Below are 14,949 nucleotides of genomic sequence, written 5' to 3'. Positions count from 1 at the left end.
GACTCTTGATAAAACATCTTTATCGCATCTCAAAATGACATATTTTGTCCCATTGCTTTTTATTTTACTGTTTGAATGGAAAAGGGAACAACCTAGAGGATTCTGCGAACATTTCCATAGTGTTGTATATTTTTTTTTCTTTTTTTTGTAAGTTTGTTGCTGTTTCTTAAAAAACATGCAAATAGACAGACGTCAGAGCTGTAAATTTTCGACACAAATACATGCATTTGTTTTTATTCACAAAACCAGCCCATAGTTCTAATCCAATACAAACATTGCTGCTTTTTTAAAAGATGTAGCTACCGGCAATGTCATGAAAACAAAACAAAACAAAAAAGTTTTATTTTTTCAGTGCGTTCGATAGAGCCGAGCAAGTGCCGTGGAGGGCTCCGTAAAAATTCTGACCTGTACACTGAGAACAATAACGTGACGAGCTGTAAATAAACGTAACATCATGTGGAACGTGATTCGACGTGATGTTACGTGATGTGATATGATGTAATCTGACATAATATAACAAAAGGCTGCCAGTACAGTAAAACAAAATGAAATATTAAAAGTTTGGAGCTTCCAGTAGTAACAACCCTACAGAAACGAAGACAGTTTTATCATCCAATTACGTCGTCATTAGAGTAGGGTTTTTTATGCATATTTGTTCATTCAGAAAACTGTATTTGTAAATTTTGGAATATTTACTTTCCCTTGAAAGACAAACACTGATCAGTTTTTAAAACTATAAATTTAAATCAAACTAAAAAAAAAAAAAAAAAGAAAGAAACAATCATAAAATACAGTTTTTAAGTAAGAACAATGGTCCTAAATTACAATAGTGCTTGCCATTAGCCACTAATTTTAAAATATAGCCGTAAAATTTACATTCTCTACACAAGTACTGTATCTTTCCACACGTGAACAACATTAACACCAAACACAGAAATTTTGTTGATTGTCCACACTGAGTCCGCCATTTCTGTATGTCAATGAACAGTTCCATGTCTAAGCCACAGAAAAAAAATCTGCTGGAAAAGGGACAAAAAGGTACCAAAATGGAAACATATAAAAGGGAATGAAAGTTGCCATAGATATTTTTATTTATGTTTAATTTTTGGTTCAAGGAATAAGTAGGTGCATCCATTACTCGTTTGATTCTTTTTGTATTGTTGTTTTATTGTTCTGTATCTTGTGATGAAGTTTTTTTTTTTTCATAGTTGTCTTGTGTTTCTCTTTTTTTTTTTCACGTAGTTTGTGTTTGTCAGCCAGTGTTGGTGCCCGAGATGATCCAAGCGAGAGTTGGCATTGCACTTGATGGCAGAGCTTTGGGTGGAGGTCAGAGGTCACAGTCCTACTGGAACCACCGGAACGCCGCGCCTGTCGGCAGCATCACCTTCTTAGAGAAAGAAAAAGAGAAATGGGGGAGGGGACAGAAATGGGGTGCATTTAGTAGATTGTGGTTTGGATAAAAAGAACACAAACTAAAGTACACTTAAATCTTGACATCCATTCAAACACATTCATACTTAGTCTTTTTCACAACAAAAATACTGATGACTCATCCTGCACTACACTGATCCAATCAAATGCTCTCTAGAACAAGGATGCCCCGCCTCCTAATACTACTTGCAGCCAACTAGCATTTATCAAATTGAGCCTTGCAAGGTGTCCAAAACTTTATTACCTGAACAGATAATCCATTTGATAAGAAACAAACTTTGCACAATTTAAAAATTTGGTTTATAAGTTGTAGGTACTTTTCCCATGACTGTTTTACGAATTCTACAAAGTTTGACATAACACCAATTTCAAATACTCTTTTTCACCTAATATATAGTAAGTATACATATTCGCTTCCTGTTTTATAAATACTATGAAATCTGACATGGTACTTATTTTACATACTGTTTTTCACTTAATATAAACTAATAAAATATGCATATTTTGATGCAAGTTAAAGGTCACTGAGTACTTTTCACGTACAGTTTTATGAATACTACAAAATCCAAAATACTACTGATTTCACACACTGTTTTTTCGATTGCTATATAGTAAGTATGCATATTCAGACACAAGTTGTAGGGCACTGAGAACTTTTCGTTTACTATTTTATGAGTACTACAAAGTCCAACATACTACTAATTTCACATACTCTTTTTCACTTAATATATAGTATGATAACACATGTATTTGGGTGCAAGTTGTAGATTACTGAGTACTGTTAGCTTACTGTTTTATGAAAACTTTTAAAGGGGTGCTATTATGCTTTTTCACTTTTTGAATTTTAGTCAGTGTGTGGTGTGTATCTTTGGGTATAAAAAAAGATCTACAAAGTTACACATCTCAAAGTTTACTCCAAAGGGAGATATTTCATTTTTAAAAAATGTCTTTTCAAGAACTACAACGAATGGCTCCTTTGGACTACAATGTTTTCCGCATGCAATGATGTCACAACGAGGTCCATTAGAATATCATTAAATTAAATCCCGCCCACGGAAATTCGAATTGTTGGGGGGTGGGTAGGGACAAGGTGGTGGATTAGCCTAACTTTAGCAATGCAACACAGAGAGCCGCTTCAACGAGCCATGCGAGCATTGAGTGGAGTGGCGCTTCAGAGCTGTAACGCACCGCAGACGTGTACAGTACAGGGGGTCAAAACACGTGCCGAAGCTGCGATCTACTCCGGTTGCCATGTTGGAGCTGTAACACGCTGCAGACGTGTGCAGTGTGTGGTAAGAGATTTATTCATCACAGTGTACATAGCTTCACTTATAACGCGAATGTTTTTTAAAATGCATAAACTTGCACTAGAATAGGCTAGGCTGATCAGTGATGATGTTTTTTGATAATGTTAGGCTGCTTTTAGCCTTATGCTAGAGCTGGTTTCAGGCAATGAAACTAAATATGTAAGCTGCTTTGACAGGGCCGTGGCAGTACTGAAACACCGTCTGAGCTGCTCACCAATCACAACGCAGTGGGACAGCTAACCAATCATAACACATTTCCTTTTTTCAGAAGGCTGGCCTTCATTAAACCCGGAACTAATCAAGCCTTTAGTGCCAGGCTGGGAGAAAGGTATTGTAATAATGTAAATTATGTGAAAAATAATGCGTTTTTGAACCACCAAGCATGAGAGCATGTTCTAGTACACCCCCAAAACAAAATCAAGACTTTGAAAAAGAGCATAATAGGACCCCTTTAAGCCCAACGTACTACTTGTATTCATGTACTGTGTTTTGCACACTATATAGTATTAAAGTAAGCATATTCGGACACAATTTGTAGTTCACTGAGTACTTTACGCTTACTGTTTTATGAACACTACAAAGTCCAACATGCTAATAATTTCACATACTGTTTTTTTTCCAACTCTATAGCATGGAAGAATGCAGTACTTTTCGCTTACTGTTTAATGAATACTATGAAATTTGATATAATACTAATTTCACATACTCTTTTTCACCTAATATATAGTATGTAAGTATGCATATTCGGACGCAAGTTGTAAGTCACTAAGTACTATTTGCTTACTGTTTTATAAACACGTTGAATTCCAAAATACTACCAATTTCACGTACTGTTTTTTGACTGCTATGTAGTAAGTATGCATATTCAGACACAAGTTGAGTACTGAGTATTGAGTACTGTTTGCTGTGTAATAAAAACTAGTCGAAAATACTACTTATTTTCACATGCTGCTTTGCATACTATTTAGCACTTAAATACATATTCAGACACAAACTGTAGGTCATTGAGTACGGTTCGCTTACTGTGTTATGTACATTACAATGTCAGACATGCTAATAATTTCACGTACTGTTTTTTGCCAACTATATAGTATGGAAGAATGCATATTCAGACACAAGTTGTGGGTCACTGAGTACTTTTTGCTTACTGTTTTATGTATACTATGAAGTTTGAAATAATCCTAATTTCACATGCCCTTTTTTCCGCCTAATATATAGTATGTAAGTATGCATATTCAGATGAGAGTTGTATGGTCACTGAGTAATTTTCACTTACTATTTTTATGAATATTATGAAGTCCGATATACTACTAATATCATATACATTTTTGCCTAATATATAATATGTAAGTATGCATATTCGAGAACAAGTTGTAGGTCACTGAGTACTGTTCACTTACTGTTTATAAATACCTCTAACAAACTACCAATATCACATACTGTTTTCGCACATACTATTAAAGTATTCAGATGCAAGTTGTATGAGTACTTTTCGCTTACTGTTATATGAATACCATGAAATCTGACACACTACTTTTACTTTTTTGTTTGTTTAATATGTAGTATTAAAGTATGCAAATTTGGATGCAAGTTGAAAGTACTATTTGCTTAATGATTTATGAATACTACAAAATTCAACATACTACTAATTTTACATACTCTTTTTCACCTAATGTATAGTAAGTATGCATATTCGGATGCAAGTTGTGGGTCACTGAGTATTCGCTTGCTGTTGATTGAGTACTACGAGTACTACTACATACTAATTTTACATGCTGTTTTTCACTTACTATAAAGTATTAAAGTATAGTAGTAAAGACTGCTACTTATTCACATACTGTTTTTGTCTACTATATAGTATGTAAGTATACATATTTAGACACAAGTTGTAGGCCACTGAATGCTTTTTGCTTACTGTTTTATGAGTACTACAAAGTTTGACATCATACTTATTTTGCATACTCATTTTCGTATTCAGATGCAAGTTGTAGGTCACTGAGTGCTTTTCACTGTTTTATGAATAACTACCAATATCACATACTGTTTTTCGCTTACTATACTATCAAAGTATGCATATTTGGATGTAAGTTGTAGGTCACTGAGTACTTTTCGCTTCCTGTTTTACGAAAACTGTGAATTCTGACGTACTACTAATTTCACATTAACATGCAAGTTAAAAAAGTCACTGAGTACTATTTACTTAATGTTTTATGAATACTGCGAAATCCAACATACTATTAATTTCACACACTCTTTTTTGCCTAATATGTACTATGTAAGTATGCATATTCGGACGCAAGTTGTAGGTCAATGAGCACTATTTCGCTTACTGAGTACTACAAAGTCCAACATGCTACTAATTTCACATACTGTTTTTTGCTTACTGTATAGTATAAAAGCTTTTTCGGGTGCAAGTTGTGGGTCACTGAGTACTATTCACTTATTGATTTATAAATGCTACAAAGTCCAACATACTACTAATTTCACATAATATATAGTATGTAAGTATGCATATTTGGACGCAAGTTGTAGTTCACTGCATACTATTCGCTTACTGTTCTATGAATTCTGCAAAATCCAAAATACTACTAATTTCACATACTGTTTTACAAAATCTGACATACTGCTAATCTCACACAGTGTTCTTCGCCTAATATATAGTATTGATGAATGCATATATTTGGATGCAGGGACAGATGTGATGTGGCTAAAGCTTGTTGGCTTATTGGGGATGAGAGTTTAGTTATTTCCTGCTTAAACGTTCTGTTCCAATAGAAAATACGTCAGCGGACAAGCATTTGACAAGCAATGAACCGTCAAATGAACAAAATTATGTGATTAAATTCTAAATTTCATTCTACTATAAGCAGACATTATTTCGAAACTGTTTCCAGGCAAAAACACAGAAAAATACAGACTTTGGTTGTTTTGCATCCTTTCGCTCTCCTCTGTGGCCGTGTGATTCATCTAATTCCTCCTTCTCCCTCTTTCCTTCCCTGTTCTGTCTTTCCTGCCCCCTCCTCCTCTCCAGCCATGGGCCATGGCCCTGGCTCCACGTGAAACCCGATACGCCACATTCATTATTTAGTCACCACGCAGTCACGTCGAGCGCCCACCACACTGCTCTCGCTACGGCCTCTTTATATCTCTCTCTCTCTGTATTCTTTCAGTGCTGCACGTCTGTCGGTTTGGCGTCTGCGGCGGGACTCAGGTGGGCGCTGAGTCCGGGCCAGCTGAGGAAAAGCAAGAAGCCTTGTGAGGCAACGTTGAAGTTGAAGGGGGCTGAAGCTCAGGCATAGCTGAAAAGACATAGCGCCTTCCCCCCCAACAGCGCAATGCTACTGCGGCACAGAATCTCAAACGTTCGCCAGCGCTGGCCCGAGCCATGGGCGGCAAACACATCCCCGCTCACATGATCACACGTGCACCAGCCCACACACTCACACTCAATATCAGTCGTTCCTGGACGAGACAAACTAAGACGGACACGTTTTAAACACACATGGAAATATATGGGCCAGACTTAACGGACTAAACTAGAGTGCTCCCATGATAACAGCTGGACAGACGTTAACTCTAAACACTTTAATGGTTTAATATCACGTTGTAAATCAAGGTTGCCGGAGTATTTCAAGTATTTCTTGGATGAAACAACATACTTTCATTGTCATTTTCATTGTTGGAGAGTATGTGATTGTTATTTTCTAAAGTCTGATAAAGAATAAAGCATGTCAGACATCAAAATTGAATGCAACTTTGCAACTTTCCATTAGTTTATTTATTAAATAGTCACCACAAAAGTACTATTTTACCCAATATTTATGTGTGAAATTTAAAGCATCATATTGATAGCTTAGCAACATGCTAACATCAAACAGCTTTAGAACAGTTTCCAACAATTTGAGTAAATACTCATTTCAAAACAATCCAACAAGGCCGTTGCTGCCTGCACGTGAAAATCAAATGCAACACTGTGGGTGTGTCTTGAACACAAGCGCCTGAGAATTCACCGGTTGTGACCTTTGGCTTGTCACAACCCACTAGGAGTGACCCTAACGCCCAGTCCTCTTTCAGAAGCCTAGCCCACAGGCAACCACTACGACGCCTGACCCACAACCTTTTAACCCTGGATCTGTCCAAACACCGGACCCTGACAAGGGGGTGACTGCCCGGTAGTGGGTGTTTCCAAGGTCATCATTCCTGCAAGGTGTCAACCAAAAGATCCACCATCTTAATCTGTGTTTATTGATTTTCCTATGAATAAGTTACCGCTCCAATCTGCTGAGGGTTCAGTTTCCACAGGTCAGTGATACACTGGAGCTGTATTACTGACCTGTGGGGACGAGTGCACAGTTTCACTGTTTCCGCTCGATAGCCTGAGCTAAAAATTGTGGATTGAAGGTTAAATTAAGTCTTTGATTAATCTTTTTTACTTCCATCAGGTATATTTTTTATTAAAAAGTTTATTGACTTAAATACACTACCAGTCAAAAATTTTTGAACAGTCATATTTTTAATGAATCCTTTTCTGCTCACCAAGCCTGCATTTATTTAATCCAAAGTGGAGCAAAAACAGTAACATTTTGAAATATTTGTACTATTTAAAATAGCTGTATTCTACTTGAATATATTTTAAAAAGTAATTTATTCCTGTGATCAAAGCTTAATTTTCAGAATTAATGTCTTTAATGTCACATGATCCTTCAGAAATCATTCTAATATGCTGATTTGCTGTTCAGTATTTTTTTTTTATTATTATAATTATCAATATTTAAATCAGTTGACTACATTTTTTCTTTGATGAACAGAAAGATCCAAAGAAGATCAGCATTTACCTGAAATAAAAAGCTTTTGTAACATTATACACTATACCATTCAATAGCTTTGGGTCAGTATAACTTTTTTGGAAAGAAATTATAGAAATTAATACTTTTATTTAGCAAGGATGCTTTAAATTGATCACAAGTGATGATAAACACATTTATAATGTTACAAAAGATTTTTTTTTTTTCAGATAAATGCTTTTCTTCTGAATTTTCTATTCAGAAGAAGAAACCTGAAAACAAATCTACTCAGCTGTTTTCAATATAATAATATAATAAATGTTTCTGAGCAGCAAATCAGAATATTAGAGCGATAATGTGACTGGAGTAACGATGCTAAAAATTCAGCTTTGAAATCACATGAATAAATAACATGTTAAAATATAAGAATATATCCAAGTAGAAAACAGTTATTTAAAAAATATATATTTCAGAATTTAACTGTTTTTGCTGTATTTTGGATCAAATGCAGTCTTCGTGACTAGGAGAGAATTTAAAAAACATTAAAAACTGTGTGTGTGTGTGTGTGTGTGTGTTTGTGTGTATGAATATATATATATATATATATATATGCAATGCTCACCAAGACTGCATTTATTTGATCAAAAATACATTTTGTGAGATATTATTACAATTTAAAAAAAACTGCTTTCTAGTCAAATATATTTTAACACTTAATTTATTCCTGTGATGGCAAAGCTGATTTTTCAACGCCCAGTCTTCAGTGTTACATGATTCTTCAGAAATCATCCTAATATGCTGATTTGCTTGTTAAAAATAATTCTTCTTATTAGCTGAAAACACTTTTGCTTCTTAAAATTTTTGAGGAAACTAAAATACACTATCATTCAAAGGTTTGGGGAAAGTGAGATTAAAAAAGAAAGAAAACATGCCATTAAATTGATCTGAAGTGACAGTAAAGACATTAATAATTGAGCATAATAACTGATAATAATTGAGCACTAAATCAGCATTTTAGAATGATTTCTGAAGGAAAGCAGTTATTTATGTTTGTAATAATATTTCACAATATTACATTTTTACTGTATTTTTCATCAAATAAATGCAGCTGTGGTGAGCATGAGACTTCTTTCAAAAACATGAAAAAATATATATTCCAAACTTCTGATCAGTAGTGTACAAAACATTGAATTTCCAGGAAAATCAACTATATTGTGATCAATAATGTCATATACTGTAGAATTTCTCATACTGTGATAGAACATTTTTGAACCCTTTTTTCAGGAAGTGTCTTTGCTGATCTGTCTGTTGCTTTTGCATGTCTTTATGTGTGTGCTATATGCAGCCCTGAGGTCATGTGTACCTTCGCTTTGTGAGTGAGTGAGTGCGTGAGTGTGTGAATGTGTGTGTGTCGGGGTGTCAGATAGAGGTGCAGGGTGACAGCTTCTCTCTGTGTGCGCATACCAAGAAGAGACCGTCTCCCCCTTTCAGAGCACTGATACCACCATCATCTCAAATCAACCCTTCACTCTCTAATGCGACTGTCATGAGACACACACACACATACACACGTTTACTTAGCTATCTAAATGGAGACATTGCATAGACTTCTATTGATTTTATACACCACTGTAGTCATAAATACTATATCCTAACCCTAACAGAACAAAAAATACATTGAGTTTTATGTTTTTAGTCCACAAACATGGCTAAGAAGATACATACTCCAAAAACAGTAGCCTGGTGTTTAAGCTGAGCTGATTTAGTTGGTTGCTCAGCTGATCTTTCAGCTTGAACAGCTGACGAAACAAGCAAGAGACTAGCTTGACCAGATAAGACCAGTAAAAAAGAAAAAGTTTCTATATAATTTTTTTATATAAACACACTGACACAACATATATAATACATATTTTTAGAACACAAAATATTTAATGTAGGAAAAAAATGTAAATCGACAGTTCCTTGTGATATCCTCACAGATACTTATGCTAACAAATGCTAACAAGCAAAGTCGTTCACACGCATTAACACAGCTAAAATAAACGAACTAGCAGTCATGCAGCCACATGTAAGCAGAGCTCTGAGATCCTGGGGTGAATGTGAGCGTCGGTCGGGCGAGCCTCACACTCCTAATTCTCCCGTGCTTCTTTTATTTCCATTCAGATGCAAGCTTCCTAAAATAATTCCCCACATCTCCAGTCAGTGAGGTGTGAGGTGGCAAAGGCCTTGACGGTCTGCATGCTTCCTCCCCCCTCACTCTCCCCTCTGTTTTTATGGCTCTCTCTGAGATGCCAGCAATGCACCGTGAAAGCTGCAAAACACCCAGTACTGCAAGATCACTCCCTGCCTGTACCCTCTCTCTTAAACACACACACACACACACACACACACATACACACAACATTACTTTACCATATACACACCAATACAATATAGCTGTCAAACAAAAACTTTAACATAAGTTCAGTGCAAGTGCAGGCTACAAGCTAGCCCTGCTAAAATGTGCAGGATAGGCCAGACTGCAAGAAGCTGGCAGACCAAGTTAGTCTTGCTGGTTAAGCTATAGTTAAAAATTCTCCATGTTCTAGTTAATGATAATGAGATACAAAGCAGTCTAAATCACAAAGATTTAATAGTGATACTAGTCAGCCTGCTAGGAGTGTGTTAGTCCTAGCAGTTAGTCTTGCTTATTAAACTAGTTAATACTACTGTACTTAATAAGTCTCCATGTTTTCTTTATTGGTGATGAGGTGATAGGCAGTCTAAACAGCGAGACTTGGTGAAACTTGTCAGCATGCATGAGGCTGGTTGACCAGGTTAGTCATGCTGGTTAAGTTAGTTAAGAATCCCATGTTGACAAATAAGATAATCAGTCTGCATGAAGCCCATATACCAAAATAGCCTTGTTCATTAAGGTAGTTAAGAGTCCCATGCTTATGGATAGGATTCCATGTTATAATTAATGGGGATGAGAAATTTAAATAGCAAAACATTACTGGTGAAACTGGTCAGTCTGCATTAAGCTGGTTGACCAAGTTAGTCTTGCTAGTTAAGCTAATTAAGACATGGTAATAGACTGATTCCATTTTGTACTGTTGATGAGATGATAAGAGGTCTGAAGAGCAGCTTACTTCACCCTTACTAATGAAGCTGGCTGACCAAGTTAGTCTTGCTGGTTAAGTTAGTTAAGACCCCCATGCTGAAAGATAGCATCTCAGCTCCATGAATAAGATCATGAAATTCTAACAGTTAAAATGCCAAAACTGTACTTGTAAATGTCAGTTTCCATGAAGCTGGTTAGCCATGTTAGTCTTGTTGGTTAATTTAGTTAGGAATCCCATGGTAATTAATGCACAATGAGATATTATGCAGTCTAAATAGCAAAACATTACTAGTAAAACTGGTTGGCATACATGATGCTGGTTGACCAAGTTAGTCTTGCTGGTTATGTTGGTCAGGAATTCCATGCTGATGGATAGAATTCCATGTTTTAAATAATGGTGTTAAGATGTTGAGTAGTCTAAACAACATGTTACTGGTAAAACTGGTCAGCCTACAAAAGGCTGGTTGGCCAGGTTAGTCATGCTGGTTAAGTTAAATAAGAATCCCATGTTGACAAATAAGATAATCAGTCTGCATGAAGCCCATAGACCAAAATAGTCTTGTTGGTTAAGCTAGTTAAGAAACCCATGCTTATGGATAGGATTCCATGTTCTAATTAATAGTAATGAGGTTTAAATAGCAAAACATTACTAGTAAAACTGATCAGTCTGCATTAAGCTGGTTAACCAAGTTAGTCTTGCTAGTTAAAACATGGTACACACATGGTAATAGATTGATTCCATTTTGCACTGTTGATGAGATGAGAAGAGGTCTGAAGAGCAATTTACCTCATCCTTACTGATGAAGCTGGCTGACCAAGTTAGTTTTGTTGGTTAAGTTACTTAAGACCCCCATGCTAATCAATAACATCTCAGCACCATGAATAAGATCATGAAATTCTAAACAGTTAAAATGGCAAAACTGTACTTGAAAATGTCTCAATGAAGCTGGTTAACCAAGTTAGTCTTGTTAGATAATTTAGTTAAAAATCCCATGGTAAGTAATGGTGATGAGATGCTAAGTGGTCTAACACAAAACTTTACTGGTGAAACTGGTCGACCTGCATGAAGCTGGTTGACCAAGTTAGTCTTGCTGGTTAAGTTGGTTAAAAATTCCATACTGATGGATATGATTTCATGTTGTAATTAATGTTGATGAGATGATAATAATAGGTCTAAACAGCAAAACCTTACTGATGAAGCTGGCTGACCAAGTTAGTCTTGCTGGTTAAGTTAGTAAAGACCCCCATGCTAATAGATAGCATCTCATCACCATGAATAAGATCATGAAATTCTAACTAATTAAAATGGCAAAACTATACTTAGTCAGTCTGCATGAAACTGGTTCACCAAGTTAGTTGTGTTGCTTAAGTTATTTAAAACTCCCTTGGTAACCATGCTTATGGATAGGATTCTGTGTTCTAATAAGTAATGTTGATGAGATGCTAAGCGGTCTAAATAGTAAAACATTTCTAGTAAAACTGATCGGCCTGCATGATGCTGGCTGTCCAAGTTAGTCTTGCTGGATAACCTGGTTAAGAATTCCATCCTAATGGATGTGATTTAATGTTTTAATTAATGGTGATGAGATGCTAAGTGGTCTAACACAAAACTTTACTGGTGAAACTGGTCGACCTGCATGAAGCTGGTTGACCAAGTTAGTCTTGCTGGTTAAGTTGGTTAAAAATTCCATACTGATGGATATGATTTCATGTTGTAATTAATGTTGATGAGATAATAATAGGTCTAAACAGCAAAACCTTACTGATGAAGCTGGCTGACCAAGTTAGTCTTGCTGGTTAAGTTAGTAAAGACCCCCATGCTAATAGATAGCATCTCATCACCATGAATAAGATCATGAAATTCTAACTAATTAAAATGGCAAAACTATACTTAGTCAGTCTGCATGAAACTGGTTCACCAAGTTAGTTGTGTTGCTTAAGTTATTTAAAACTCCCTTGGTAACCATGCTTATGGATAGGATTCTGTGTTCTAATAAGTAATGTTGATGAGATGCTAAGCGGTCTAAATAGTAAAACATTTCTAGTAAAACTGATCGGCCTGCATGATGCTGGCTGTCCAAGTTAGTCTTGCTGGATAACCTGGTTAAGAATTCCATCCTAATGGATATGATTTAATGTTTTAATTAATGGTGATGAGATGCTAAGTGGTCTAATTGACAAAACTTTACTGGTGAAACTGGTCGGCCTACATGAAACTAACTGACCAAGTTAGTCCTGCTGGTTAAGCTAGTTAAGACTCCTGTGGTAGTACATTGATTCTATTTTGTAATTAATGTTCATGAAAAGACTTTACAAAAACCTTACTGGTCAAACTGGTCAGCCAGGATGAAGACAGCTGACCAGATTAGTCTCTCGTAGTTAGTCTTGTTAAGACCCCCATGCTGATAGATAGCATCTCATCACCATGAATAAGATCATGAAATTATAACCAGTTAAAATAGCAAAACTGTACTTGTGAATGTCAGACTGCAAAAAGCTGACTGATCAGGTCAATCTGCTGGTTAAACTAGTTAACAAGTCTGGTGGAGACACCTGTTCAACAGCATACAAAATACAACATACTTGTATGTTGGTGATCATCATACAGTGCTGGTGTACTGGTCTCCCTACCAGGTTTCTTAACTTACTTAACCAGCTAGAGTAATTTGGTGGTAACCAACTAGCTTCTTGCAGACCACGAACCAGACCAGAACCTTTTTGCTGGGTATGCAGAAGAGTAAATGTCAACTCAATTGCCAACTGAGCTCAATTTAGTATAAAGTATAAATTCTGTTAAAAACTGTGTGAATTATAATAATTAAAAGCTGTAATTACTTTTGAGGTGGTTATGTGTGCAAAACTATAAATACTTGAATACCATTTTCTATTCATCAAGCAAACAAAACTAGCCAAAAAGATCTAGTGTTGAGTCATTTTTAGCACAACATCTAGTAACTAACAACTTCACTCTCAAAATAAAAATATGATTCAGTGTTACTGTAGTATATACAATATGATGATATACAGTATGATGACCTAGTCTACAAACCCTAAACAGTCAGACTTTAACATTTAATTAATCTGCAGCCAACAACACGCAACATCTAGCAATTTAAATTGTATTCACAAATACACTTTCAAAAAAGAAATATGAATTGATATGTTGTGCTCTATTTGGTTTACACAGCGCTGTTTCAACTCCGTCTAGTAGCAATAAAACAGCAGGTGCAGCACATCTTAGACGCTTAGTGCAAAACTATTCCCATCATGATAGGCGCTCGAATTAACATCTATTTAAGAAACCATAAACCGGCAGTGCTTTATGTTTTAGACACATTTTAATCACAGGGGCTTCCTAAGACGCCATCAGACGTGACCTTGTTTGACTCCACACTGACTGGACAGCTGGGGGAGCAGACGTGGCGTGGAATTATCCGACCATTTTTAATGACTGAAACGTTAGCGACAGCATCACCCTACCATTATTATTCTTACGCACTGTGTTTAAATGAGGTTGTAATCAGCAAACAAAACAACAAAAAACCAATTGATTTTAAGGTTTTATTTGTGTGGAAGACATCAAATGGACAAATCTAAAATCCCTGTCTATATAGCAGATGTCAATTGAAAGGAAGCATGATTCCCCTCAAACTAATTTAATCATTTGTCCCTTTTTAAACTAAAAGAGCCTAATGCATATTAGGCACAGAAACATCAAACATGAAGAACGTGAAGAGGAAAAAAATATAATTGGAGACACAAATGAACAGATTGTAACTGTTTTTTTTCTTCCAACCAGACAGTACAAGCATACACTGTCTAAGTTCTGGTAGACAAGCAAGAGTCACAACAGGTCAATTCATATCAAACTTTACCAATTAAATTGAAACTACTGATATATTTCAGAATGTTTATCTACATCAGAATTGTTCGTTTGTGTGTGTTTTCTCTCTTCTGCTCACCAAGACTGTATTTATTTGATCAAAATGCAGTAGAAACAGTAATACTGTGAAATATTATTACAGAACTGTTTTCTATTTGAATATATATTATATTGCAAATGTAATGCAATGAAACTGTGATACACTACCATTTAAAAAGTTTGGGTTAAGTTTTTTTTTTTTTTTTTTTCCCCTAAAAGTCAGAAGTGACAGTAAAGATTTCTACAAATAAATGCTATTCTTTAGAATTTTCTATTTATAAAAAAAAATATTTTAAAAATGTATTCCACACAAAGGTTTTCACAAAAATATTAAGTAGCACAACTTAGACATGGATATAGTAATGATGCTGAAAATTCAGCTTTGCCATTACAGGAATAATA

The 14,949-nt window shown here is 35.6% G+C and overlaps 1 protein-coding gene across 3 annotated transcripts in view; it reads right to left on the bottom strand.

Annotated features, from left to right (window-relative positions):
• Nucleotides 1–203: 203 nt before the first annotated feature.
• cxxc5a (CXXC finger protein 5a) overlaps nucleotides 204–14,949 on the bottom strand; it is a 30,955-nt gene continuing 16,209 nt past the window's right edge. For 2 of the 3 annotated variants that reach the window (XM_051093301.1, XM_051093302.1), the window contains exon 3: nucleotides 204–1,387. In XM_051093301.1, coding sequence (XP_050949258.1) covers nucleotides 1,343–1,387 — 45 coding nt within the window. In that variant the 3' untranslated portion in view covers nucleotides 204–1,342. The remainder of the gene's footprint in view (nucleotides 1,388–14,949) is intronic. The other variant, XM_051093303.1, reaches the window with a different exon arrangement.

The sequence above is a fragment of the Labeo rohita genome, chromosome 21 (genome assembly GCF_022985175.1).
Source record: "Labeo rohita strain BAU-BD-2019 chromosome 21, IGBB_LRoh.1.0, whole genome shotgun sequence".
Taxonomy (NCBI): Eukaryota; Metazoa; Chordata; class Actinopteri; order Cypriniformes; family Cyprinidae; genus Labeo; species Labeo rohita.
Note: the sequence above shows the minus strand (reverse complement) of the source record. Positions and strands in the feature narration are given on the sequence as shown.